Source organism: Drosophila sulfurigaster, chromosome 3 (genome assembly GCF_023558435.1).
Source record: "Drosophila sulfurigaster albostrigata strain 15112-1811.04 chromosome 3, ASM2355843v2, whole genome shotgun sequence".
Lineage (NCBI taxonomy): Eukaryota > Metazoa > Arthropoda > Insecta > Diptera > Drosophilidae > Drosophila > Drosophila sulfurigaster.
The window spans coordinates 3,320,635-3,348,048 of NC_084883.1; the positions used below are offsets into that span (position 1 = coordinate 3,320,635).

The window sequence follows — 27,414 nt, forward strand, 5'->3', positions numbered from 1 at the left end:
AAATTCAGTGTATATTAAAAGTTTTGAGTATACATTTTAAACGAATTTAGATGTCTTTCCATCATAGTGTAATATTTATTGTGTTCCCATTTACAATTGGCACAGGGTATGAAAAGAAAACAAAGCTAGCATTAACATTGTTTTTAGTCTCGCGGAAATACCAATTAATTTGAAAGCTAGTGACGATGGGGTGACATTATTTGAATACTCAATAGATACCCTTCCTCATCAGTCACACATACAACAACAAAACAATGGCATGCATGTATTATGCAGATACAGCGTGACCCTGCGTATCGATTACAATTATAGTATGCTCCTAAGTTCATATACGTCGCGTTAATTAATCAGCTAATCAATAAATCGATTGGGGATAGACTGTTATAAGGTAAGCACAATTGCTTTCAAATATGTAGTCATATGAATCATTTATTAATATCCAACATGTTACTTATAATTTAATAAGAATAATATCTAAATTTATACATAATAGCATTTTAAAATTTAGATTCAAAAATAGGCGCAAAGTTTGCCTTGAATTTTCTTTGTATGTCTATCCACCCTATTACTTCTAATCTAAGAATGATAAAAGATCCAACTTTATCTTGTCGATAATGATAACATATCTAAACATATCCTACGTCACATTTTAGTTCCCAAAAATACCCGGTAAGATTCTCCCGAATTTCATTGAACATCTTGCTCTTCGTCAAATCGGGATAGTTCGCAAACGAATGCCGTAAAATTAAGCTCTAAATTTGTCTTGAATAGTTCATAAACATTAGGAGCCAAGTTTCTCCTGAATTTCATTCAAAGTCTTGCCCTTAGTCTCTGGCACAAACATTAGGAGCCAAGTTTCTCTTGAATTTCATTCAAAGTCTTGCCCTTAGTCTCTGGCACAAGAAAGAAAATGAACACGCAAGCTAAAAACGAGATCACAGCAAAGGCACAGAACGTCGCTGCAGCTCCAAAGGCATCCAGGCAAAGGGGAAAGCACTTGGTAACACAGAAGGCAAACAGCCAATTGCATGTGCCCGCAATGGCGCCACAAACCGGCTTCACATCCTCGGCAAACAATTCGGCCATTATTAACCATGGCACGGGACCAAATCCAATGGAGAATCCAACAATGAATAAACACGTAGCCAGCACAGGCAGCCAACCGACATCGGAGTCCTTTAGCCATTGGAAGAAGATTGCCATCACGAGAGTTGTGATGCCCATCACAGCCGCCGACAACAGCAGAAGGAGTTTGCGACCCGCTTTCTCAATGGATAATATTGCCAGGATGGTGGCAATGACCTGGGCGATGCCAAGGATCACAGTGCACCAGTCGGGGGAGAGTCCGGTTCCGGCGTCTTGGAATATGCTTGTGGCATAGAAGATGATCGCATTGATGCCCGTAAATTGTTGCAGGAACATCAGCGTTATGGAGATGCACATTCCCATAACCGAGGCCTTGCGCATCATTCCCTCGAGAACTTTGGGTTTCTCCTTCTTCGACTCGGCCACCATGGCATTCATGTCCGCACTGAAGTCAGCATCCTTGCCACGCAGCCACCTCATCGCCTTGTCTGCCCTTTCAGTTTTCTCTTTCTGCACCAGGTAGACGGGGGACTCTGGCATCCAAACGAAAATAATGAAAAATACTATGGGCAAAATGCCGCACAATATGTTCACGGTCTTCGGCTTGCACAAGGCACCAACACCAAATCCATAGAGAATCCCATGCACAATCCATAGCTGAAAGAAGCATCCCATAATGCCGCGAATGGCAACCTCGGCAATCTCTGTGGTATACATGGGAGCGGTCACACAGAAGGCGCCACCACAAGCACCAATGATGAAGCGTCCAACGAACATCACGTACACACTGCTTGCCCATATGATGCAGCACCACCCGATCAGAAAGGGGAACACCAACACCAGCATTACCAGCTTGCGCCCGAAGAGACCAATCAATATACCAATGGGAATGCACATGCAGGCTGCTCCTAAGGTAAGCAATGAGGTTATCCAACCCCAATCGTCACGTGACACCGAAAAGCAATAAGCTTTGCCATCGGTCACAGGCTTTTCCATTGGGCCAGACCAACCGATCGCTGCTCCCAAACAGAAGGCACCGAAAGCCGCTGATAAGCCAGCAACATACTGTTTCAATTGACCCATTTGTCCTCACGAGTATTTCGTAAATTTAAAACAAAATATATATCCAAATTAGATTTAAATTTCTTCTAAAGTTCCTCGGTAAAAAAGAAAATTCAAATGAGCGTTTCAGATATTTTTGACAAGCAGAGCACATATGACAACGTAAGGCAAAGGAAAACTACAAATCACAACAACAACACTTAACAAAATTTATAAAAATTAATATAACAAACAAGATATTAGAAATAAAAAATAAAAATAATATATATGTAGGTAAACCAATATAAAAAGCAAGTAAGAAAGTTACATTCAAATGTGACCGATTGTGAGATACCCGCTACTCATTTTTATTTATAGCAAAACAGTTCATTATCATTCATATAAATATACCAAATTAGTATACTGGAAATATACAAAAATAAAAGTCTTATTACCATAAAGTACAAAATATACCAGATTGTTAACCAAAGCAACTAGAATCGACATTAGCAACCGATGATCGTAATCGTAACTGTAGCTTCACTTAATATACATTTTATAATAATTTGAAAATAATTTCAATATTGTCGGACACTGACATTGTTGTGAACGGATTGAAATAATACTAAACCTCTTTTAAAGTGGTTTGTTGCCTGTTGCATAAATTTCCTACTGACACAAAGTTATAATACCCTTCTACCCTAAGGGTAGCGGGTATAAAAATTAGAATAGATCATCAAAATCACTGTTAAAATTATAATAAATGACTTCTTTTAATCTTCAATATAAATGTTGGCAAAACCCTAAGAAAAACCATCACCGAAATACATGAATGCAAAACTGTTACTATATACATATTTGTGTATCCGCAAAAAACGATGGAGTTGCTTAGATTTCAAATTATTAATAGCCAGAATATATTGTAGTGATTAGATCGTTTTTACGTTTTCGGAAGTCCTAAAAACCACTTTTTGGACTGCAGTTTCTCTTGTATTTCTTCAGGTGTCAAGTCCTTGGTCTCTGGTAACATGAAATAAATGAATATCCAAGTGAAGATAGCGAATACGGTTGAAGTCCAAAACGTTTCCTTAAGGCCCCATATCATCGCAATAATGAGAACAGATTTAACATTCAGAAAGGCAAAAAATGCAAGGCACGTCCAAACAATACCCTTCCCAATGGTTTGGAATCCCACCAAGAACAAATCAAATACTATCACATAGATGAGAGTGCCCAGCCCGAGGGCATAGAAGCCAATTAAACTGGTCAAAGCGAAAAATGGCAGCCAATTGAGGCTGTCCATGTAATACATTTTCCGGTTCGTAAGATAAAAGTAAATGGCTATCAGGCTATTGCAGAGGGCAACTAGGAATGCGGAGAACATTAATAGCGTACGCCTCCCGACGCACTTCAATAAGGACACGGACACAATGGAGAACATCACAAGAACGATGCCTCCAACGACTGTGGACATTTCCGATTGAAATCCGAAATCCGTACTCGATAGACGATAAAGGGCTGTGGAATAAGTGATGATTGCGGTGCCACCACTAAAGATTTTGAAGAACATCAGGCCAATGCAGATAGAGAGAGCTCTCCGAGTACTCCTTAGTCGCATTGACTGCCACGATGCTGCCAATTCCATGGACGCTTTTTTGACCTGAGTCTGCAAATCTATAAGTTCGAGGGCCACGTTCTGATTGCGCAACCATCTCAATGATTTTTCAGCCTTCAACGGTTTCAGTCGCATTAAGTAGTAAACTGGTGATTCCGGCATCCACACGAAGGTTATCAGAAATAAAAGTGGCAGAATGGCGCAGGCATAATTGAGATACTTGTAGCTGTGAAAGGCACCAACAACGTAGGCATACAATATGCCCAACACGTAGAAAATGCTAAAGAAGGCTCCGAGGGTTTCCTTTTGTCCGAGCTGAGCAATCTCAGTGCAGTACAGTGGCACTGTAAGCACATAGCAGCCACCGGCAACTCCTTGCAGAAAGCGTCCCAGCATAAGCATGTAACGATTGAGTGCAAAGATAATTAATGCCCAGGATCCTAAAAAAAGAGGCACCGCTAGCAGCATTACAGTCTTGCGACCCCACAATGACGCTAGCCATCCACTCGGAATTACAATAATGAAGCAGCCCAACCATACAACCGAACAAATCCATCCATAATCATCCAGATCTACTGAGAAACCACAAGCGTCCTTTTTTAAAATAAAATACTGAGCGGGCGCTGACCAGCCAATTGAAGCGCCCAAGCTGAGAGCTCCCAGTGATGCAAAAAAGCCGGCCACATACTGATTTTCGCCACCTGGTAAATCAAACACAGTGGACATTACTCTATGAATAAAAAAAAACAATTTCAATTTCAGAACTGATTTTAGTCCCTATTTTAAAATTCCCGGCATACAGTCAGTTTCAGTGCTGACAACTCGGTGTCAAATATACTCATATTTCTGTATATTGGAATATCTCATGGGCGCATATTTCGAACATGTCCCTTACGATCCCACGCCTATATAAAAACCCGTTCTTAAAAAAAAGCATTCGAATGTTCCTAAAAAATAATTTCCTTTAAATATAAAATATATTGGGGTTTTTTTTGAATATATGCGATAGCAAATCTCTGGTTTAAAAAATCGATTGTGCTATCGATATTTTGCCATCTCTATATTTCATTGTTTCTTTGTGCGACACAATTAAAAAATTATCATAGTCAAGTGACTCACTGCGTGAACTCGAGATTGCATTCAAACTGTGAATAGCTTTGTCATAAACTTGAGCAGTTTCAAGTAATAATCTAAAGTGTCAACATGTCGCTGGTATCTGACGAAGAGTGGGCGGATTATAAGGTATGTTGTTTGTTACTGATAATTGTAAACAACGCAATAGCTTACTGACGCATCTTTGTCTCCAGACCAAATTTGAGAAGAAATACGACGGAGAAGAGGACACGAAACGACGTGAAATTTATCAGAAATCTAAGGCAAAAATTGAGGACCACAACAAGAAATTCGAAAAGGGCGAAGTAACTTGGAAAATGGGCATTAATCACTTAGCGGACTTGACGGAAGATGAGTTTGCTTCGCGTTGCGGCAGCAGAAAGCCGCCGCAGTAACATTTGAATCTCCTTAATTCCATTCTCCTTTATGTGAATACGAATCTCTAATGTTTTCTATTATTAAATACAAATAAGTAAAAAGAAACGTGATGTCTTTGTTCGGCTCGATTTTGAAATTAAAATACTTATCAACAAGTTAAATTCTCCATTTATTGATATTCAATGGTCACACTGTGTAGTGACAACTGTTGATATATTTAATTATAGACAAATACATAAACATATATATGGTTTTAAAAAAGCAAATTAATGTGCATTTATATATATTCATATTTATGGCTTTTTATTATTGTATAGTTTAAATTAGTGTTCACTTCATATGAGACAGCTTTGATAAATATAAAAATACAATTTCATGTTCGCTCACCTCAATATTAATAGAGTTGTTTTTTTACACTTTTACATAATAGATTTATTAAAACTAAAATATATATACATCACAAGTAACGACATTGTGTCTGGCTATATACATTTTTAAATTTACCAGAACTATCGATATTTTAATTTCTGGATTGTGTCGATGACGATGATTTCATGAACAATCGTTATGATTGTATTTATCTGTTTTCCAAGCTCGGGCCACACTGTAGTCGATATATAACTTTTAAAAAGTTTGTAAACTTTTCGTTTTGATCCCATTGACACAAACACGTACAATATTTGTTTTTTTACCCTTTAACAATTGCAAGTGGCGTGCGCGTAGAAATTAAACTAAAGTGCATCTTCTATTACAGCTCCAGGAAGCAGCAGCACCGCCAACATGTTCCGAATTATGCGTGTGCCATCGATTTTGGCAAAAAATGCAGTCTCCTCAATGGTACGTTGCCTTCTTTCTGCTCTCTAGGAAAAAAACCGGCCCAACTGGCCAAGCATTGCATTATACAATCAGTCATGGGTTTGCATTAGGCTTATTTAGCGAGTCTTCTAGAGAAGTTAACAAAAGTTTTGTTCAAAAAAGGCAACGCAGCCCTCGTTGTCTCGTCGCACAGTGTGTGTTGTGTTATGTAATTTCTTAAATTTGAGCGCTGTCTGCCGATTGACTGCGTCAACTGCTATTCTTTAAGGCATTGCGTAAATGCGGTAATTAAAAAAACAAATTGCGCATGCAATTCGCAATTAGTTATATTCATTTAGGGGAATGCATCTGAATGCCCAGAGGTTATGTTTTATGTTGCACGTAGCACATATCCAGTTCTTTTTGGAGGCCCAACCCCAAGTAAAAAGATTGGCCAAAAATTACGCCCACATGGATTAACTAGCCTAGGTGTTGTCTGAAAACATTTAGTACTCAAGTATCTCTCTCCCTCTCTTTGCTGATAAGCAAATTTGTAAATTATTTTGAGTACCTTTCTATTTGACCGAAAGTGTATGGGAGAGAGAGAGAGAGGCAGGGCGAGAGGCGCGTCTGCAACAGCTGATTATACAATTAATATTGATAAGAGCGACAGTTTGCAATCAAACATTATTCATTACATAAGCAACTTAATGTGTCTGTGCGCTTTAACAAATGCCGCCGTCTCATTTACAAACACATTTGTCAATCTTCTCAAGCAGCTGCTATAGCGTCTCCCGCTTGCCTGCTCTACAACAGACTCAAATACATACATACATACATTTGTGCGCTTTGCTTTGGTTCTAGTCACGCACTAACTACTTTGTAGTTAGCTATGGGCTAGTGCTAGTATACATTGAATGACTGGTTACGTACTATATACTTGGTGGCTAGCTATGCACTACTCCTATGGTAAACGAGTGTAACAAAATTGCGAGTATAACTTCGCAATGTATGTATCTTGCTATACACTAATGCACTAGTGATGTGGCTAGTTCCTCACTAGCTCCGCTTTCTGCTGGTCTAGGTGTGTGTGCTTGTGTTTTCCATGTGCTAATTGGTTGTTGCTCTATCACTCAAAAATTCACAAAGTCATCTTATCGCTACTCTGAAATATGCTAATAAGCGGTTTGTTTTTTTTTACCCCGCAACTAGTCAAATTAAATAAATTGTTTTTTAAAGATTGCATGTAAATAACAACACTGCCCTAACTGCAATTTACTATTGAACTAATCGCCATGCAATTGGATTAATTACAGCACCGTGTGGCACCAATTGCGGCAACGCAGCGCAGCTTTCACATAACCGGACAAAAGCAAGCGACATCCGCCAATCCGGATGCCATCTCCAAGCAATATCCGGTTATTGATCACGCCTACGATGCCATTGTTGTGGGCGCTGGTGGCGCTGGTTTGCGTGCTGCTTTTGGCTTGGTCGCCGAGGGATTCCGCACAGCGGTTATTACCAAACTGTTTCCCACACGCTCGCATACAATTGCCGCCCAGGGTGGCATCAACGCCGCACTGGGCAACATGGAGCAGGATGACTGGAAGTGGCATATGTATGACACAGTGAAGGGCAGCGATTGGCTGGGTGATCAGGATGCCATACACTACATGACACGCGAGGCACCCAAGGCTGTTATCGAGCTGGAGAACTACGGCATGCCCTTCTCCCGCACCCAGGACGGCAAGATCTATCAGCGTGCCTTCGGTGGCCAGAGCTTGAAGTTCGGCAAAGGCGGCCAGGCGCACAGATGTTGTGCTGTCGCTGATCGTACTGGACACTCGCTGTTGCACACACTGTATGGTCAATCGTTGAGCTACGACTGCAACTACTTTGTGGAGTACTTTGCTCTGGATCTGATCTTTGAGGAGGGCGAGTGCCGCGGTGTGCTGGCCATTAATCTGGAGGATGGCAGCTTGCATCGTTTCCGAGCACAAAATACAGTCATTGCCACCGGTGGCTATGGACGCGCCTTCTTCTCCTGCACATCTGCGCATACGTGCACCGGCGATGGCACCGCTCTGGTGGCACGCCAGGGTCTGCCATCGCAGGATCTGGAGTTTGTGCAGTTCCATCCCACGGGCATCTATGGCGCCGGCTGTCTGATCACTGAGGGCTGCCGCGGTGAGGGCGGCTACCTCATCAATTCGAAGGGTGAACGCTTCATGGAACGTTATGCGCCTGTTGCCAAGGATCTGGCGTCGCGTGACGTTGTCTCGCGCTCCATAACCATTGAGATTATGGAGGGTCGTGGTGTTGGACCCGAAAAGGATCATGTCTACCTGCAACTGCATCATTTGCCACCCAAGCAGCTGGCCGAACGTCTGCCTGGTATCTCTGAGACTGCCATGATCTTTGCTGGCGTCGATGTGACTCGTGAGCCAATTCCCGTGCTGCCCACCGTGCACTACAACATGGGCGGTGTGCCCACCAACTATCGCGGCCAAGTGCTGACCATTGACAAGAACGGCAACGACAAGATCGTGCCCGGTCTCTATGCCGCCGGCGAGGCAGCCTGCAGCTCAGTGCATGGCGCCAATCGTCTGGGTGCCAACTCGCTCTTGGATCTTGTCGTCTTTGGACGTGCTTGTGCCAAGACCATCGCTGAGGAGGCCTCTCCTGGAGCCCCAGCGCCCACGCTCAAGGATGTAAGTGCATTCTGTACTGGTATTGAAGCAGCTGCTTAATTGGCTTTATTTGGTTTTGTGCAGAACGCTGGCGAGGCTTCAGTTGCCAATTTGGATAAGCTGCGTCATGCCAATGGTCAAATCACTACTGCCGATCTGCGCCTGAAGATGCAGAAGACCATGCAGAACCATGCTGCTGTGTTCCGCGATGGTCCCATCCTGGAGAAGGGTGTTCGCGAAATGAAGGAGATCTACAAGCAGTTCAAGGACGTCAAGGTGGTCGACAAGTGAGTAAAAAAATCACGCATCATTTTGGTTTCAATCCTCATATGACTGTTTTTTGTAGATCCCTGGTGTGGAACTCGGATCTGATTGAGACTCTGGAGCTGCAGAATTTGCTGGCGAATGCCCAGATGACCATTGTTGGTGCCGAGGCGCGAAAGGAATCCCGTGGCGCACATGCCCGCGAGGACTTCAAAGTGCGCATCGATGAATACGTGAGTGCAGAAATCGTTTGATGCCGCGACTTTTGTTATATCATCATGTTCTCCACAGGATTACAGCAAACCTCTGGACAGCCAAACTGAGAAGCCCCTCGAGGAGCACTGGCGCAAGCACACGCTCGCTTGGGTGGACAGCGACTCTGGCAAGGTGGACCTGAAGTATCGTGGTGTTATTGACAAGACGCTGGATGATGAGGTGCAGACTGTGCCCCCCGCAATTCGCTCCTACTAGAAGAATCCTACTAGACACCCACGCCCACACACACACAGTCACACATACACAAACACACACGCATAAATACATAAGCATGTCTACTTAAGGGCTAGCAGTCAAAATTGATGATTGATTGGTGTCGCTTATCGAGGGCTCGATAAATTACTTTGCTGCTGCCTTCTACATCAGTCAAAATTGTACAGAAATTGACCCGTTTACATTGGTGTGTAGAGTATAAACAATGATTCTTCTTTTATGATTTTGTCCTATGACCAGTGCCCTCCACGATTACGATTACACAGATACTACATTTTATTTGTTCCTTGACTATTCAGATTCATACACTATTAAACCAAATTTATGCGACCTATGTGCGAATCATACATAAGTGAAAAGTAGACGGCGACGACGTCTTTAATGTGAAAAATACGTCAGGAAAAACAATTTTCTAGTATTTGTTAAATTTATTAAATTATTGAAAGAAAATAATATAAATTTAAAGAAAAACACACAACTACAAATACAATTTCCAGCAGAGCAGTTCAACCTTGGAACACATGAATTTGTTCGGTCTTCATCTTCAATGCTGTCAAAGCATCTACAGCAGCAGTGTTGAATCCGGTGGGTCCACATATAAGAGCATAGCTAAAGCGCTCACCGTCCTTTTCCTTAAACAATGGAGCCAACAGTTCCTCGCCAATACGACCGACTTGCAGCTGTTCCTCTTCCCCTGCCTCCGAAGTGTAGTGGACGCAAGTGAAGCGTTCGTCGTATTTCAGAAGCAACTTCAGTTCATTCTTCTGCCAAATATCGGCGATTGTCTTGTTGAAGTACATCAGATGAACGCGCTCGCTGTTAACAAATCATCGAATATTAAAGTGAATCTATTAAAGATTCAACATACAACTTACATGCGATTAGCTTCCCTTAGAAGCAATGGCTTAATAAAACTGAGCATGGGAGTAATGCCACTGCCAGCAGCCAGAAGCAGGATGTTGCGATGTTTCTCCAGTTCGGACAGTTTAAAGCTGCCACGCGGCACAGTCATCTTCACAAGGGTGCCAGGACTGATTTCATGCAGTTCCTTGGACACGGCACCTTTCTCATAATACTTGATAAGAAACTTCACATCGTTTTTTGTCGCCATAGGTTCTCTGTTGGGACCAGGCAGATAGGAGTACGGCAGAGGTGTGTAGCTGCGTTGCAGCACTTCGCCATTGTGCGGCAGTTCAATGTCCACATGAGAGCCTATTGGCACTCTGAGCACCACCTCTTGCTTGAGACTCTGCAAGTTCAGTTGGAACGAGTCGTGATTGAAGTCCTCGCGGCTATGCACCTCGTATTTTAACAGCTCACTCAGCGTACCCAACACCGTGCCCACATGGTTTCCATATTTTGTCCATGGCCCTGACATATACTTGGCAAACACCACCTCAATTTTTCCAGTCTCTGGATTTGTCAAAACCGCTTTTGGTGGCCATAAAACCTCACGGCACAACTCAAATCCAAAGCCATGCCAAATCTCTTCCACTTGCACTGCAATCTCAAGCTTTTTCGTTGGTTCTTCGGCCGCGGAATGTTGTACGAACACTCCTGGATTTGACCAGCGATACGTTTGGAAGCGAAACGAGAGGTCGTCAAACGTTTGTGTCCAATCAAAGCGGGGCAAAACATTCGCGGGACTCGACGGCGGAGCAAGTATCGAGGCTCCCGAAGCGTTATCCTTCAATTGTCCTATATAGCACTTGTTGAGCAACTGAGGATAGTTGACCCATGCGTGGATCTCTTCAAATAGTTTTGTCGCATCTCTTCCAACACCGCGCATCAGCTCATCGACGCCACCTGGATGAAAGTCCATGTAATGTGTGACATTGAAGACGCGACCTCTTATGGCCACCCAGGCGTCGTCAACTCGATTGTGTTGCGCCAGTTCTTCACGTGTGACCGGCTCAATGCGTCCGCCAGTGCCAGTAAGATCGGCACCCGAGTTGCACAGACGCACCCAACTCATTAAGGAGTACCCTGGCTTTAAGGCGCATTTGTTTCGTGGATTTCCTGTCGCCGAGCCTGAGGAAGGTGTGCATAGCTTCTGTTGTGAAGTGGTCGGCAGTTGCAGACTACTGGCGGATAATGTGGCCACAATTGGCGAACTACTCGGCGGTTTTTCATCATTTTGTGTAGCTGTTTCTAACGTTGCGTCGCTCATATTTAATGCTAATGCTTTACTGTTTACTTCTTTGCTTAACAGCTGCTTAATTTTGCTTAATCGATAAACAAGAAATCGATACACACTCCAAAATAGTTGGTGGGTGATTTTCTAAAGCAATCGAAAAAATCATTTTTGAACAGTCGTGAACTTATTCACGCCTAATGATTTATCAGTTAGATAAAAGCAAATGCTATTATTTTTATCCAACAATATATTAACATTGTAGTTTAAAAATATTACCCAATATAATAGTATATTTTGAAATGCAACTCTTGGTCACACTGCTGTGTACAGCAATCGTCATAAACAACAAAAAAAAGTACTCGAAGCGCAGCTCTTCAATCAGTCTTCAACGAGTCAGTCAGCTGTTTGGATCTGTATGTGTTTTGTGAGTAAATCCAGACGCCGTAATTCTATCGCTTGACTAGCTACAAGTCTACAATTCATTCCAACAACACGACGATAATATTCATTTGCACGCATTCCTTATTGACATACATATTGTGTCGCGTATCTGAAATTATATGTGTATGTGAATAAATAACGACAAATTGGCGCTATTTATCCAAAGCATTTGCGTTGAACCGGTTTCATGCTAAAAAATAAAAATGCAATATAGTGCAATATTCAATACTACGTGGTTATACGCAATGCACCATTTTAAGAAAACACAAATGCACAAGTGTAGATATAAAAGTGCAAGTGGTTTTCATTGCATTTTGAATCTTTGTGGAATGATTGTGTGATTGCATGTAATATGTATAATGTTATTTTAGCAGACATAGCATGATGTCATATTATTATTGGCTATTATTACTCTCACTCTCACTCTGCTGACCATTGCCTGTTCCCTCCAGCTTGCCGTTTTGCCGCTTGCCGGTCGCAATGTTTGCTTTTCCACCTTTCGCCACCCTGCTAGAAATACACACCTACGCGACGCATACAACGTCAGATGATAGATGTCTATTCATTTCGCTCTGCATGCCATTTAATTAGCTTCACACGCAACTAAAGCTCTCTTAACTCTCTCTCTCTCTCTGTCTCTAACCCAATGGGTCTTCGTTTGTTCCCACGCAACAGGAGAGCGAGAAGAGCAACAAGTGTTATTGCTTTAAATTATATGAAAATCAGACTTTGATGACTTTTAAGTTAATCTTATCTTCAAGCAATCCACCATAATCATGCTGTTTGCGATAGGTATACATTTGTATAACTCTTTGAGATAATGCTTTGAACTTTGCGCTTCCAATTTAGAAATATATTTAGAAATGTTCAGATTGCTTATTTATGGCACAACAGATTGTTTGTTGCCATGTGTAAATTATTGTTTGCATATATTCTCCAGTCTGGCAATTCAATTAAACTTATTACGACGACAAGCTTTTGCTTGAATAAATTGCGATATGTTGCCAGCAACAACAATAACAACAACACTATTAGTTGATAACAAATTGCTCGATAGCGACGATAACAACAATTATAGTTCAAGCCTTGATCATGACAGACAATTTACAAAAGGCGACCACTCAAAACAGAGAGTGTGAGTGGGAGATAAGAAGGAAACAAATGGAGTAGAAGAGAGAGAGAGAGAGAACGAGAAATTGATATTGACATGCGTCTGTTGAGTGAATATACCTCGTAATTTTTTTTAACAATTTTTTATTTATATTAATAGAAATCTTTGTTGTGGTAGCTTTGTATAATAAAGTTTTAGAAATATTGACAGATTTTTTATTCCAATAACTTTTCACTTCTACGAAATTAATGCTATCGAAATTTGAAAAGCTATCTCATATCTATTTATTTGAAATCCAAAATATATTTAAGATTTAAATTTTAAATCTTACAAATTCTATAACTTACGCTTATAAGCTAGGCTTAAAATGTAATAGCAAGATGTTATGGGGGTGAACACCGACGACCCCAATGTTATAACCAATTCGTTCCACGCATTACCTATTTTATTATAATCGTTTTGTATGCAAATGCCAAAAGTTAATAAATATATTGTCTCAAGGAATTATCATTTGAGTTTTAAGGTATTTTGTAGTCGAGCATTCGCCTTCTTTGTTTTGTTATAATATGTATGAGTAGATTGTGCAGTATATCCTACGAGTATGCGTCACTTCACAAAGAGTTATTAAAGAGTGCACGATAAAGTTCAGTTATTGTTGCTATATTATACGTGTACTTGTTTGCTTATTTCGTGATTTATGACTGATCCTGCCTGCTCTCTTGGACTATTCCAGTTGGCAATCGTTTAAGCTCTGTCTCAGGCTAATTCGATACAATTCATTAAAGTGCGATAAGATAAGCTTGCCACATGGAGAATAACGATTTCAACAACGCATATAGCAACGATAATAAACTTGATGTTATAGATATTGTCGTTTGTTGAACTACGTTGGAATTTATCAGTGTTGGGTTTATTTTTTCCTACATATTAAAATATCAACAAAAGAGTAATACTTCTTAAGTATATGGAAAAGTTGAAGTGCTTACGAAAGTTATTTTACTTATAGATTAGGATTAGTTATAGTCGTACACAGTATATGATGGATTGATCGATTTTGAAATGAATAATAAAATAAAAATAAAGTATTTTGATTATAAGAAAAAAGAAAACAAAGTAACTAGCTTAAACAAAAAAAAAAAGTAAATTACGTACAAGTTTCAGAGGGTATGCAGAAGTTTATGCTCGTCAAGTTATGCAGCTAATAATCAGTTGTTTAGTCATGTGTAGTTCCCGATCTGAGAGTCCGAAGTCGTATGCCGACCAGACGTCGTAAACTAGATAATGTATGACTCATCATGCAAACTATAAAGGAACGTGGCAATTTCTATCGGACTGAAAATATTGTTTATCAGCATGCCGGGAGCATATTTGTTTTTGTTTTTTTGGTTTTTCAAAATTCTATTTAATATGCTTTGAAGCAAAAAGCAATTCATTTAAGCAATCGCTTTAATAAGGATACGATTGTATTAAATTGCTTTGTCTGCAATTGATCGATTGTTGTGCTGTGTTAGTTAAATGTTTAATGATATCCCCAATTGCTGGAAACAGAATCTCTAAACTTAAAATATTCCACAAAGAGCACGCTCGCTATAATAATATAAATTTCAGGGAAATGTTTACACAAGATTGCTCGCAAATAAATGCTATCTACACTTTTGTTTACTTGCTCGATTTCGTTTAATCATAAGTGGAAATCTGTTCAATTTTTTGCAGAGTAACAGCACATGGACAAGAGAAGCTGAAGCTGGATAATTTGTTGGTACACTTCGATACAAGAGAGAGCCTCACATTCCACAGCAATCAATATGCCTGAAAAGCAGTTGCAGACGGAGAGCGTGCCTCTAAAGCGCACCATAGGCGCATTTATATTTGGCCTACTGCAGGCCTTCTTTCGTCTCATCTTTCGCCTAATCTATGGCGTCAAGGGGGAGCGTATGCCCGCCATTACGGATCCCATACTCCTAGAATCGGCCACATCGCTGGCTAAGAAGATACGCGAGCAGCAGGTAAGGAAAGAGAATCTCTTTATATTCCACGCATCAATGAATTCATTCTCAATGCATTTGCAGCTGAACAGCGTTCAGGTTCTAGAATCGTTTATACGCCGTGTCAAGGAAGTGAATCCCTTGCTCAACTGTGTGGTGGATCAGCGCTACGATGAGGCACTCAAAGAGGCAGCCGCAGCCGATGAACTGATCAAGTCCGGACAATACACCGTTGACCAATTGGCCGAGCAGAAGCCTTTCCTCGGTGTACCCATTACGACCAAGGATTGCATAGCGGTCAAGGGTGTGTGCACTCCAAGAATACTTGAAAAACATCTTAACTTACGTCCAATCCAATGTTTCTAGGCATGCTTCACACGGCTGGTCTCTGGGCGCGACGCGATGTGCGCAGCGAGAAGGATGCGGAGGCAATTGCGCTCATGCGCAAAGCGGGCGCCATCCCATTCGCATTGACCAATGTCTCGGAAGTGTGCATGTGGTGGGAGAGCAATAACACCGTCCACGGCAGGACACGAAATGCGTACGACACGAATCGCATTGTGGGTGGCTCCAGCGGCGGCGAAGGCTGCGTTCAGTCAGCGGCTGGTTCGGCATTCGGTCTGGGCTCAGATATTGGCGGTTCCATTCGCATGCCGGCCTTCTTCAATGGCATTTTCGGTCACAAGCCAAGCAAACTAATTGTGTCCAACGATGGACAGTTCCCAACGCCATTCAGTGACGAGCAGAACGCTTTCCTCGGTCTGGGCCCCATGTCACGTTTTGCAGAGGATCTGCGACCTATGCTGCAGATTATGGCTGGCGATAAGGCAAAGCTTTTGCGTCTTAGCACCCCGGTTGCGCTGGAGAAGTTGAAGTTCTTCTACCAGGAGTCGGATGGTGGTGGCAAATTGGTATCCGCTGTGGATGCAGATCTCCAGCAGGCCATGCGTCGCGTTGTACAGCATCTTAGCAAGAAGTTTGGCGATGCACAGGTGGAACGCCTTCAGCTGCCGCAAATTCGCCAGTCGGCGGCCATTTGGTTTGCCAATATGCGCGATGACTCTGGACATGGATTTGACTTTCAGCTGGGCGATTTACGGTACGAGATTAACACATATCTAGAGCTGCTCAAGTGGTTCGTTGGCGCCTCGAAGCACACATTCATTGGCCTAACAACAGCGTTGATGGACAGTGCTCAGTGCCAGCATGGCTCACCCAAGTACAATCATCTCGTGGCCAAGCGGGACGAATTGCGTGCCACTCTGCAGCAGCTGCTGGGCGACAATGGTGTGCTCATCTATCCAACACATCCGACAGTGGCGCCCTATCACAATGAGCCCATATTCAGACCCATCAACTTCTCCTACACTGGCATCGTGAATGTTCTTGGCTTTCCGGCAACCGCTGTCCCCCTGGGACTGGGCAGTGAGGGATTACCGCTTGGCGTGCAAGTTATTGCGAATTTCAATGAGGATCGCCTTTGCCTGGCTGTGGCTGAGGAGCTGCAGAGTGCCTTTGGCGGCTGGAAGCGTCCAGAGGTTCGACTGTGAACCGTTCCGCATTCGTTTTTTCTCTAGATGTGTAAGTTAGCTAGTAACTGGATGGAATTGAACCCTAGGTCCCACCAAATACTACTCAAATTTGTAAACCAATCCTCCTATGATCCCATATTCTATTGTACATGTGTATGTGTATGTGTATGTGTAACGTACATGAAAAAGTGTTGTATGTGTTGTGGGCTCTAGTGCCTGGTTATATCAAAATGTCGAGAGTGTATTATGTATTTACATTTATATAATGTTTTTAATCGTAAATTCTTAAGCAAACTAAGCTGAAATCATTCGATTGTGCAGTGAAAATAAACATTTTGAAACAATATACAATCAGTTGCGTTATTTACTTAACTTCCCTCAGTATATAGTCGGTATTCAGTTTGAAGTTTCACCGTACTGGGCGACAAAAACAAAGCCAACTCGATAAAAGTGTCGCATTATTCGCCCGATGACGGCGACGACGACGGCGACGGCGAAAATGTTAACTAACAGTAGCAGAATATTAGTTTAACATAACAACGTTGACTTTGAATGTCGAAGCCTCGAAGCGTTGCGCTCACTCTGACTGCTCTTTAAATATTTCCGGAATTTATTATTTCAACAATATTGAAATACAGCTCAAACATATAATATTTCATACATGCAATACTATATGTAAAATGTTGCCGACTGACAGAAACACATTAAGGTTGAATTGAGACATTGAAAATATACAATGGCCCAAATATCAAATAATTTTTGTAACTGTTCGCCATTTTGTTTTAGGCAAAAACTTGCGCGACAAGCTCAGAACCCAAATGCGAACGCGAGTCAGACAGGACGACGAGCTGTCCTCAAGCTCAAGAGTGGACGCAACAGCAACCACAATAAGGTGAGCAAAGCAGATCCCATTTCGCTGAGTTTCCACGACTCCTGCCTACGCATGTCCGATGTTCAACTGCTTCACGGACCTCGCTGGCTCAACGATCAGGTATTTATTTCTGGACTTGCATTGAGCAAACATACAATACTGAATTTTGCAGATTTTCGGGTTCTACTATGAATACCTGTCGCATGTTAAGTACAAGAACAACAACGACATGCACTTCGTAACGCCCGAGGTCACTCAGTGCATGAAGTATATGGATGAGACCGAGATAAATATGATATTTGAGGAGAATAAAGCGCCTCAAAAATCATTCGTGTTCTTTGCGTTGAACGACAACGAGAAGAGCAAGTCTGGAGGTGCCTATTGGTCATTGCTTGTGCTCTCGAGGCCGGAGAAGACGTTCTTTCACTTTGACTCGTATGGCAACAATAACACTGGACCATCTAAGGAGATCATGAATCAGGTTAAGGAGATGTTCGGCTTTCGTCAGGCCAAGTTTCGGCCAATGAGATGCTTACAGCAGGTAAATGGCTACGATTGCGCCATTCATGTCATCTGTATGACGGATCTTATTGCCGACTATGTGAATCGCTATGAGGTCATTGAGGGACTTCCCCTCCTACACATGGATACTGTGAAAGCGAAGCGGGCGGAGCTGCTCAAGCTAATCATCTCGCTGGGCGGAATGACTTAGACGCTACATCTGCAGTGCTTTCTTTTCCTTTCTAATTTAATTTAAATGTAATTATGACATTAATTGAAGAATGTTGTAAAAATTCTGGGAAATGTGAAGAAAACGAGTAGTTTTATTCCAAATAAATAGTTTATCTAATTGATAAACATTTTAGGGTTTCTTAGGGGTCATTATTGAGGGGAAATATGAAGTTTAATTTTAAATATATAGTTTTACTAGAAATATTTAAACATGAAGTTTAGTTTTAAATAAATTAGTGAAGTGCAAGCAAAGCTTTATTTTAAAATGGTTATCTTAATGAAGAAATAATATGACGCTTTAGTAATGATTTTTGCAGGGAATTCTAAATAAATATTTCATCTTAGTCATAGAAATCATTTTGTACTATTATTTAATATTCGAAATATATTTTACTGTAGACGCAATCAGAGATCTGTTCAGATCTTATTTAAATGACACATCTACAATTCTTAAGTAAATAAACCTAAATGTTGAAATAAGTAAACAATGGCTTTGCCTTAAACAAACATGAAGCTTGAAATTCAATTTCTCATACTTGGCGAGTGGTTCGTCTTGCTTGTCTCTCTCTGAGCATATATATTAAACCCTCTATAATGATATGGCATTCGAATGGAGCGTTCAACATTATTTATGGTTCTAGAAAATAACAAGTCTTGGCAATTATATTATAATATAGTTACATTTATTACAATTTATGAAGCCATAATAGGTCTATAAACACAAGAAACTATTCCCTGCCGCCGAGGGAGAGGATCAGCTTGAGAAGCTCTGATCGCTTTGACAGAACAGTGTCCATATGTAACAAGGGTAATCCTTCGATCACCTCGTATCGATTCACATAATCAGCAATATGATCGGTCATGCAAATAACATGAATACCACAATCATATCCATTTGCCTGCTGAAGGCATCGCATGGGACGGAACTTGGCCTGTCGAACTCCGAGCGAGTCCTTAACCTTGCTTATCAATTCTATCGATGGGACTGAGTTGCTGTTGCCATATGAATCAAAGTGAAAGAATGATTTCTCCGGTCTCGAGAGCACAAGCAGTGACCAATGAGTTCCTCCTGCTTCCGCTGTTTCATTGTCATTCAGCGCAAAAAATATGAATGACTTTAAAGCCGCATTGTTCTCCTCAAATATAATTTTCAGTTCCGAATCGTCCATATACTTCATGCACTGCGTAACCTCGGGAGTGACGAAGTACACATCATCGTTGTTCTTATACTTGATGTGCGACAAATATTCGTAATAGAAGCTTAATATCTGCAAGATCAAATGCGTAACAATATCAAAAACGCATTTCAAATCGGATATAAATACCTGATCATTCAGCCATTGAGGTCCACGCAAAAGTTGGACATCGGACATGCGAAGGCAGGCGTCATGGAAGCTTAGTGATATGGGATCTGATTTGTTCATAGTGTCGTTAGTTTAAAATCTAAAGACTTAAAACCCAACTGTTGTTGTGTGATGAGTAATTTGGTTGCAATTGTAAACGTCCTGAAAAATTACCGACAAACAATTGTTATTTAGTGAATACTTTTTCATTAAATCGTAATGGCTTTAATCTGACAAAAATTTTTGTAGAATAATTTTAGACAATAATTTAAGTTCGACATTCAAATTTAACGTTGACAATTGTGTTTACTGTTAGTTAAAAGTTGTAGCCATTCTTTATTTTTCTTCAGCTCACACAAAAAAAAAACAAGCGTATTGATTTAAAGTTCCAAGCATACTTCACATACTACAATTAAAATGGTTTGTACATAAATTATATTTTAATCGGTAAAGAGCAACATATAAAGTAACTACAAATTCACATTGGCGAACTATCGAACGAATGAGCGTATCACAACAAAAGCGAAAACTCCCGGCGATTATGGACACAGTTGGTATTCAGAGAAAGCAGCTCTTACCTTTTTCTTGACCCAATTTCTACCGATACCAGGAAATGGCAATGCACTACATGTAAATTTAATAAAGTTAACTTTTATTTATCGGACCTTTTTCGAAGACGACCGTGTTTGTTTTTGTTTCATCCGAGTAAAGAATGTAATGTATAAATAGGGGACAAGAAATCGACACATCGATGTTTTCTAGATTGCTACAGAAACATCGATTTACGGAATCGATCATTATATTTCCAAAAACTATTTCAAAACATACAAATTTATCTTACCTGCCAAAATTTTACAATAAAATTAATAAAATAAATTTGTTTCTTATTGGAGAGTACAGTAATCGTTGAGTAATCGAGCGAACGAAAATACACCATAATACTAAATATACTACATTTAAAGTTGGCCAATAAAACCGATTCTCTTATCGATAAATTTCAGTAGGAATCTCAAATCATGGCGACAAACTTCAAAAGATTGAACAATGTACATAGTATATGCATACTTTTTAGCTATATGTCATTGAGAATCTGTACGTATTAAGCTGAAATTGTTTTACTTTTAAATTTGAAACCGGTAACGAACTAAATTTATATAACGAGAAAAAAACTGTTCATGTTCAGAAATTCAGCTAAGATGACAACAAAAATTACAGTTGATAATCTAAAAGAGGTTGACGTAACAAATTCCTGTCGCATATGCAAATGCCGTGGAAATGACGATTTACAAAATCGAGTTAAACTGCGTCCATTATTCAATGGCCGCCGTTTAACTCGTATTATAGCCAACACAATACACATAGAGGTTGATGCTAGTTAACAAATAATATGTTTGCAAGCAAATAATGTGCCATACCTTTAGATTAAGGATTTGCCAGGACTGCCCCGTTTTGTTTGCGAGCATTGTTTAAAATTGTTGAAAACTTTTTCAGTTTTTCAAGTGGATTTTCGGCGTTCCGAAGAAGATTTTAAAATGGCTCTCGAAGCTCGCAAACATTCTCACATGGATGCCTTGATTGAATTTTCTAATTCTATTGAAATGGAAAAGCAATTAGATAATGACCAGAAAAATGCTGCTCTTGTAACCAATTTCCTAAAGAAAAGCCACAAGAAGACCAACAAACCAAAATCAACACTCGATAATGATTAGTGTATTTTACAATGAATTTAAATAGTTCAATACATTTTAAGTTTATATGTGCAATTTAACAACTAGGCTTAAAGTGGTCTGGGCACATGTGGGTCTTGAGATACATTTCATCAAGAACGATCTCTTCATCATTTTTAGGCTGCACGCATGCCGTTTTCTTCAGATCAAATGATGAACTGCTACTTTCTGGAAAGTGCAATGCTCCGTCTGCTGGTGTCCAAGTGCCGCTTTTGACTTGGGCACTTAGCCATTTTAATTGTTTGTTAATCTATTAAAGTATATTCAATTAGTGTGTCAGAATCGTCCTAATCTTACTTGGAATACCTTTTTGCAAATACGTTTTTGGTTATTACAATTGAACAAATCTGCAGCGAACTTATAAATATTTTTTGGATGTTTTTTAATGGCTTCTGTCGTAATTACTCGTATTATTGCTCGTACCTAACAATGCACAGGAAGTCAGTGTGTTACTTTTAACGTTAACTGTTTTTTAGTAAATACTTATGTACCTCAGGGTGTCGACATAAATATGTCCAATCACCTTTGCGCATATTTCTCGATACATTTTTAATGGTTTCTTCAATTTGAATTAAATTATCATCACTTTCTGCGCTCCGCCGATGAGTATTCACATGCACATCCGTATCGGATCCACTATAAACTCGCGACTCTTGGCGATATTCCATTATAATTTTCGCGACTACTTTAAATATTCTCGAATTTTAAACCTGAATAAATGATTATGGGGATTGCTTTGTATTTTTCAATGTGTAGCCTACTCGATAAAAATTGTTATGTATATGAAAGCAAAGGCCGCGCAATTGTCAATACTTCCTGTTGTCTATCGTGCAATTTTTCTATTAATTTCAAACAATTCTAAAAACCATAATATAATAGGTATAAACACAGCAGCCAAAACTAGGTATATTATTTATTAATATTATTGTTAAATATGATTAACTAATGGAAATAAATTTAAAAAAAATAAATATTTTCAATTATAAATAAATTTGTTAAAGTAAATAAACAGAAATAATAATGTTGGTAACGCTCATAGTTATAGTTTTTTATATAAAGTATATGTATTAAAAAAAAATAAATTTGATATAAATTAATGATAAAATTAAAAAAAGTGACCCAGCTCCGTGACAATGCATATTGCAGCATTGCCGTGACCAGGATTCGAACCTGGGTTACCACGGCCACAACGTGGGGTCCTAACCACTAGACGATCACGGCTACGCTGGGTGCTTGTTCATTGCCGTCTAAAACGCACTTTTCAGAGACATGCGCAAAAATCACAGTAGCGAACAGCAAACAAGCATGAACTATTCAATTTCAATAAAATGCTCAACGAAGTTTTGATTTTAAGATACTTATGCATTTAATAGAATACTTTTTTTGTTAAATACAGTTGACTAATTACTATTATAACCTACTTTTGTTTGCGATGTAATACTCGATGAATTTGCCGTTGCTTTGACCTCATTTGATTGATTCGCTATTGCCTTTGATGTTCCAGCAGCTGAAGCATTTTCCACCTTGTATTTTTTTGAGTCGTTCCCGGAATTGATGTTTTAAAACCGCCATGTCTGTGTTTAGCCTAAAACTCATATCAGGCAGCTGCAATCGGCAAATATTTAAAATGGAACTCTTAAATAATTCGAATTAAATTATTACGCGATAGCTAGCCAGTAAAAAATTGCAACGCACTCGCTCCTCAGCAATTTGTTGTATAATTTGCTTCATGTCCTCGGAGTCTAACATATTCTCAACAACAGACTTGATGTCGTCGTCCTCCAAACGTGGCACCTTGGACTGTGGCGAACTGCTGCCATCAGCAGTATCATCCAGAGGTATAGTTTCGAATTGAATTTCATTCTCGACCCCATTGCGAACTGTGTGCTGTGTTTTTCGTGCTCTGTGACGAATATTTGCTTTTGCTTCGCTGGATGACAGAGATTCGGTTGACTTTCCGCAGGAGGAGGTGTCCGACAATTCATTTTGTTTTTTCGGTGACGGATCATTAGACTCGGTGCCACTAATAACTGACTTTTCCCTTTCATTTATTCTTGTTGATTCGGGCATCTCGTCCTCAGAATCAGGAATTTCAATTGAATTAAACATTATTTTTGTTTTGCAATTTCTTCTTCTTTGCGTTAAAATTAGGGATGGGTTTTCTGTAAATGCATGTATCGATTAATCGATTGTACAAATTAATTACTTGATATTGTTAAATTAATTATTATGTAAATCGGTAAAAATATTACAAAATTATATTAGCAAAATTTATTTAAATTTTCATTAATTCTAACAAACCGATACGCAAGTTACAGAGCATGACATTTATATCGATGTCTAGCACTAGCAGTGTCGTCGTTTTCATAGGAGTAGAAACAACAACACGGAGGTTTTACTTTATATCGATAGTAGCTAATATCGATACATTTCGGTATCATCAATAACAATAGCAAAAACAACAACATACACATCATATATTGCTGACTTGTTTTCTTAGCTTTGACGTGCGTGGGCGAATTTCTTTCGTTTTCGCATTGAGATAGAACCAAAATTAATGTAAAACTGCGTTATTGTGTCTGCATACACTGTGTTCTGGGCAACAGCGTTCGCGGGAGCCGCAAACAAGGCGATTTTACACACTAACAACACAACAATATGGGAAACACCGATTCCAAGCTCAACTTTCGCAAGGCGATTGTTCAACTGACGCAGAAGAACCAAAAAATCGACAACAGCGACGAACAGTTCTGGGAGCAGTTTTGGCAGGCGCATCAAACGACATTAGAGGATGTGTTCGCTTTGGTGACGGCCAGCGAAATACGTCAAATACGTAAGGATAATCCTGCCAATCTGGCGACACTCTGCTACAAGGCGGTGGAGAAACTTGCCCAAGCTGTCGACAGCAGCTGCCGAACCCAGGCTGAGCAGCAATGTGTTCTCAACTGTGTGCGTCTTTTGGTGCGAATTTTGCCCTACATCTTTGAGGATGACAAGTGGCGCGATTTCTTCTGGAGCAATCTACCTGCCCAGGAGCAGGCGAATCATGGCCAAACTGTCCCCCTGGCCCAGTCGCTGCTCAATGCCATTTGTGATCTGCTCTTCTGTCCCGATTTCACTGTGACGGCTACACGCCGTCCCGGGCCCGACAAGGCTGAGGAGCTGGCGAACATTGATAGCTGCGAGTATATTTGGGAGGCAGGAGTGGGATTTGCTCAGTCACCGCCACACAATGCGCACATGGAGCGCCGCCGCACCGAGCTGTTGAAACTGCTGCTTACCTGTTTTTCGGAACCCATGTATCGTACACCCCAGCAATCGGAGGAGCCCAACAAGTGGATTGCCTACTTTACCTCGGCGGACAATCGACATGCGTTGCCACTGTTTACGTCCTTCTTGAATACAGTGTGCTCCTATGATCCTGTTGGCTTTGGTGTGCCCTACAATCATCTATTGTTTGCGGACACCACCGAACCGCTTGTGGAGGCTTGTCTCCAGCTGCTGATTGTCACGCTGGACCATGATATGGTGGTGCAACAGCAACAGCAACTGCAACAGCAACAGCAGCAGCAGTTGCAGCAAGCTGCTGGCGGTGTGTTGGTCACGCCCTACGATGAAGGCGGCTGTGGGGATAATCTGTTCATCAACTATCTGTCGCGAGTGCATCGTGACGAGGATTTCCATTTTGTGTTGAGGGGCATCACACGGTTGCTGAACAATCCGCTGGTGCAGAACTATTTGCCCAATTCGACAAAGCGACTGCATTGCCACCAGGAGCTGCTGATACTGTTCTGGAAGATTTGCGACTACAACAAGAAGTTTTTATACTTTGTGCTGAAGAGCTCCGATGTGTTGGACATTCTCATACCCATACTGTATCATCTTAACTACTCGCGAGCGGATCAATCGCGTGTCGGCCTCATGCACATTGGCGTCTTCATTCTACTGCTGCTCTCGGGTAAGCTGCAATATGTTTATCTTTGAAATATTTATTTAATGATTACCTTGCAGGTGAGCGCAACTTTGGCGTGCGTCTTAACAAGGCCTATTCGGCCACGGTGCCCATGGATATACCCGTCTTCACTGGCACCCACGCGGATCTGTTGATCACAGTATTCCACAAGATTATCGCCACGGGCCATCAGCGTTTGCAGCCGCTGTTTGACTGTCTGCTGACCATTCTGGTGAATGTGTCGCCCTACCTTAAGACGCTCTCGATGGTGGCTAGTGTGAAGCTGTTGCATCTGCTGGAGGCATTTAGCACACCATGGTTTCTGCTGTCAGCACCCAGCAATCATCACTTGGTCTTCTTTCTGTTGGAGATCTTTAACAACATCATACAGTATCAGTTCGATGGCAACTCGAATCTAGTCTATACAATAATACGCAAGCGACATGTTTTTCATGCCATGGCCAATCTGCCCACGGATATGGCTGGCATTGCCAAGTGTCTGAGTGGTCGCAAAACAGGGGGCAAATTCAATTTGCCACGCGTACCGCAACGCAGACAAACGGCAGCAATGAGCAGCCAAGAGCTGCCATCGGCTCAAGTGCCCGAAGATGATTACGAAGAGGATGACGAGGATGCCGATGATGCTGATGTGCGATTGGATAAAGAGTCGGTAGCCGAAGAGGATCTGGAATCCGAAACTGAGTCCCATGAGCGCTCACAATTGGGTGACTCGCAAGTTGAGGCAGGAGTCGTGCTCACTGCGCAACCCGCAGAGCCAGGCACGCTTAAGACATCCCTGCTGGACACACCAGACATTGGCCAAATGACAGAACGTGAACAGGCACATCCCAACGAGAAGACAGAGTTGGGAAGCCCCAGCGCTGGTGTCTCTAAATCCGTATCGCCAACACCATCGCGTGAGGATCAAACACGTCTATCGGTGGCACATCGCGGTAGCATACGCATGGTTCCGGGCGACGGCGATCGCTGGACGCCCACTCCAGAATGGATAGTGTCATGGCGCTCGAAGTTGCCGCTGCAGACGATAATGCGACTGTTGCAGGTTCTGGTGCCGCAGGTGGAGAAGATCTGCATTGATAAGGGCCTCACCGACGAGTCGGAGATTCTCAAGTTCTTGCAGCATGGCACTCTGGTGGGCCTGTTGCCCGTGCCACATCCAATACTGATACGGAAATATCAGGCTAATTCCGGCACGACAGCCTGGTTCCGCACTTACATTTGGGGCGTCATATATTTGCGCAACGTGGAGCCGGCTATTTGGTATGATACTGAGGTCAAGCTCTTTGAGATTCAACGCGTTTAGAGATTTAACCTAAGTAAGTGGAACACCAAAACAACAACTACTACATAATATATAATTCAATGCAGCAGCAACATCAACAGAGTAGCTTATCCAAATACAAAAACGCTTTTGCATTTAACGTAGTTAATTTATTTATTTTAGAATTCATTCCAAACAAAACAAATTTGTATTATCGTAAATATCAATGTGTTTTAAGGGGTTTCTCCAGGTGTGTAGTCAGAACGAACCAATCATAAACCAAATGAGGCTTTATCAGTTCGCTCATAGCTTAAGTGCTTTTTATCTGTAATCAGTTATCAGACTCTAATTGGCTTTTAATCAATAATTATATTTTATACACTTTCAATTGTCCCTCTTTATATCTGAAATTATTCATTTTACTCGTAGTGTATTTGAGATAAACAAAATGTTCCTTGTGCCGTAATTTGCTTAAGTAATTTATATGTTTTGATTTTATCATAGACTGTGCTTTTAGAAAATAGTTTTCCATCTATTTGACAAAGTCTCAAAACGCTGAAGAAACCCTCAAATTAATATTATTTTGCTTCTACTGCTGGTAATAAAAATTCCAATATACACAAATATTTCATCATTTACAACTAAATATCAAAAAAATCAAGCTTTATTTATTTGTTTGTATAATAAATTCTCTTATTATGTGCAATGTGTGTGTTCTTTAGCAACATGGTAAATAGTACTTACATTATCCCTTATATCAATTAATGTTTAGTAACGAGTATATTTTCAAAATTTTAATGTATTTTCAAATAATATTTATAAGTTAAGAC

The 27,414-nt window shown here is 40.8% G+C and overlaps 11 protein-coding genes, 1 long non-coding RNA gene and 1 other non-coding gene across 15 annotated transcripts; 6 read left to right on the forward strand and 7 right to left on the reverse strand.

Moving 5' to 3' along the window:
• Positions 1-444: 444 nt before the first annotated feature.
• Positions 445-2,282, reverse strand: LOC133842360 (facilitated trehalose transporter Tret1-like). The gene has a single exon (XM_062275414.1). The coding sequence runs from the start codon at positions 2,167-2,169 to the stop codon at positions 844-846; it is 1,326 nt and encodes a 441-aa protein (XP_062131398.1). The 5' UTR covers positions 2,170-2,282; the 3' UTR covers positions 445-843.
• Positions 2,283-2,982: 700 nt separating this feature from the next.
• Positions 2,983-4,489, reverse strand: LOC133842359 (facilitated trehalose transporter Tret1-2 homolog). Its single transcript, XM_062275413.1, has one exon. It carries the CDS (start codon positions 4,466-4,468, stop codon positions 3,068-3,070), a length of 1,401 nt encoding a protein of 466 aa, XP_062131397.1. The 5' UTR covers positions 4,469-4,489; the 3' UTR covers positions 2,983-3,067.
• Positions 4,490-4,822: 333 nt separating this feature from the next.
• On the forward strand, positions 4,823-5,394 carry LOC133842368 (protein CTLA-2-alpha). Its single transcript, XM_062275425.1, has 2 exons — positions 4,823-4,984; positions 5,050-5,394. The coding sequence occupies exons 1-2, from the start codon at positions 4,946-4,948 to the stop codon at positions 5,248-5,250; spliced, it is 240 nt and encodes a 79-aa protein (XP_062131409.1). The 5' UTR covers positions 4,823-4,945; the 3' UTR covers positions 5,251-5,394.
• A 382-nt stretch (positions 5,395-5,776) lies between these two features.
• Positions 5,777-9,961, forward strand: LOC133842356 (succinate dehydrogenase [ubiquinone] flavoprotein subunit, mitochondrial). 2 transcript variants are annotated; one of them, XM_062275409.1, is made up of 6 exons: positions 5,777-5,864; positions 5,988-6,070; positions 7,345-8,739; positions 8,803-9,005; positions 9,065-9,215; positions 9,274-9,961. In XM_062275409.1, the coding sequence occupies exons 2-6, from the start codon at positions 6,014-6,016 to the stop codon at positions 9,451-9,453; spliced, it is 1,986 nt and encodes a 661-aa protein (XP_062131393.1). In that variant the 5' UTR covers positions 5,777-5,864; positions 5,988-6,013; the 3' UTR covers positions 9,454-9,961. The 2 variants fall into 2 exon arrangements, with proteins under 2 accessions (XP_062131393.1, XP_062131394.1); XM_062275410.1 differs by lacking the exon at positions 5,777-5,864 and adding an exon at positions 5,886-5,904.
• LOC133842358 (cytochrome b5 reductase 4) lies at positions 9,709-11,717 on the reverse strand. The gene is made up of 2 exons (XM_062275412.1): positions 10,347-11,717; positions 9,709-10,287 (listed from the first exon to the last, which is right to left on the reverse strand). The coding sequence occupies exons 1-2, from the start codon at positions 11,639-11,641 to the stop codon at positions 9,978-9,980; spliced, it is 1,605 nt and encodes a 534-aa protein (XP_062131396.1). The 5' UTR covers positions 11,642-11,717; the 3' UTR covers positions 9,709-9,977.
• Positions 11,718-11,903: 186 nt separating this feature from the next.
• On the forward strand, positions 11,904-17,028 carry LOC133842357 (fatty-acid amide hydrolase 2-A). The gene is made up of 4 exons (XM_062275411.1): positions 11,904-12,032; positions 14,874-15,166; positions 15,230-15,449; positions 15,512-17,028. Exons 2-4 carry the CDS (start codon positions 14,966-14,968, stop codon positions 16,693-16,695), a joined length of 1,605 nt encoding a protein of 534 aa, XP_062131395.1. The 5' UTR covers positions 11,904-12,032; positions 14,874-14,965; the 3' UTR covers positions 16,696-17,028.
• Positions 17,029-17,192: 164 nt separating this feature from the next.
• Positions 17,193-18,634, forward strand: LOC133842362 (sentrin-specific protease 8-like). Its single transcript, XM_062275419.1, has 3 exons — positions 17,193-17,386; positions 17,464-17,668; positions 17,721-18,634. The coding sequence occupies exons 1-3, from the start codon at positions 17,358-17,360 to the stop codon at positions 18,258-18,260; spliced, it is 774 nt and encodes a 257-aa protein (XP_062131403.1). The 5' UTR covers positions 17,193-17,357; the 3' UTR covers positions 18,261-18,634.
• Positions 18,635-18,941: 307 nt separating this feature from the next.
• Positions 18,942-19,948, reverse strand: LOC133842363 (sentrin-specific protease 8-like). Its single transcript, XM_062275420.1, has 2 exons — positions 19,606-19,948; positions 18,942-19,548 (listed from the first exon to the last, which is right to left on the reverse strand). The coding sequence occupies exons 1-2, from the start codon at positions 19,702-19,704 to the stop codon at positions 19,009-19,011; spliced, it is 639 nt and encodes a 212-aa protein (XP_062131404.1). The 5' UTR covers positions 19,705-19,948; the 3' UTR covers positions 18,942-19,008.
• A 727-nt stretch (positions 19,949-20,675) lies between these two features.
• LOC133842370 (uncharacterized) lies at positions 20,676-21,386 on the forward strand. Its single transcript, XR_009894388.1, has 2 exons — positions 20,676-20,987; positions 21,045-21,386. It is a non-coding gene; the product is annotated as an uncharacterized LOC133842370 (long non-coding RNA).
• LOC133842364 (uncharacterized) lies at positions 21,318-22,094 on the reverse strand. 2 transcript variants are annotated; one of them, XM_062275421.1, is made up of 3 exons: positions 21,842-22,087; positions 21,657-21,773; positions 21,318-21,600 (listed from the first exon to the last, which is right to left on the reverse strand). In XM_062275421.1, exons 1-3 carry the CDS (start codon positions 22,016-22,018, stop codon positions 21,388-21,390), a joined length of 507 nt encoding a protein of 168 aa, XP_062131405.1. In that variant the 5' UTR covers positions 22,019-22,087; the 3' UTR covers positions 21,318-21,387. The 2 variants fall into 2 exon arrangements, with proteins under 2 accessions (XP_062131405.1, XP_062131406.1); XM_062275422.1 differs by lacking the exon at positions 21,657-21,773 and having other exon boundaries at positions 21,842-22,094.
• A 405-nt stretch (positions 22,095-22,499) lies between these two features.
• On the reverse strand, positions 22,500-22,571 carry Trnah-gug (transfer RNA histidin (anticodon GUG)). The gene has a single exon. It is a non-coding gene; the product is annotated as a tRNA-His (tRNA).
• A 126-nt stretch (positions 22,572-22,697) lies between these two features.
• LOC133844749 (uncharacterized) lies at positions 22,698-23,520 on the reverse strand. The gene is made up of 2 exons (XM_062278902.1): positions 23,013-23,520; positions 22,698-22,955 (listed from the first exon to the last, which is right to left on the reverse strand). Exons 1-2 carry the CDS (start codon positions 23,457-23,459, stop codon positions 22,818-22,820), a joined length of 585 nt encoding a protein of 194 aa, XP_062134886.1. The 5' UTR covers positions 23,460-23,520; the 3' UTR covers positions 22,698-22,817.
• Positions 23,521-23,795: 275 nt separating this feature from the next.
• Positions 23,796-27,260, forward strand: LOC133841088 (protein HID1). The gene is made up of 2 exons (XM_062273364.1): positions 23,796-25,308; positions 25,362-27,260. The coding sequence occupies exons 1-2, from the start codon at positions 24,009-24,011 to the stop codon at positions 26,624-26,626; spliced, it is 2,565 nt and encodes an 854-aa protein (XP_062129348.1). The 5' UTR covers positions 23,796-24,008; the 3' UTR covers positions 26,627-27,260.
• The last annotated feature ends 154 nt before the right edge of the window (positions 27,261-27,414 follow it).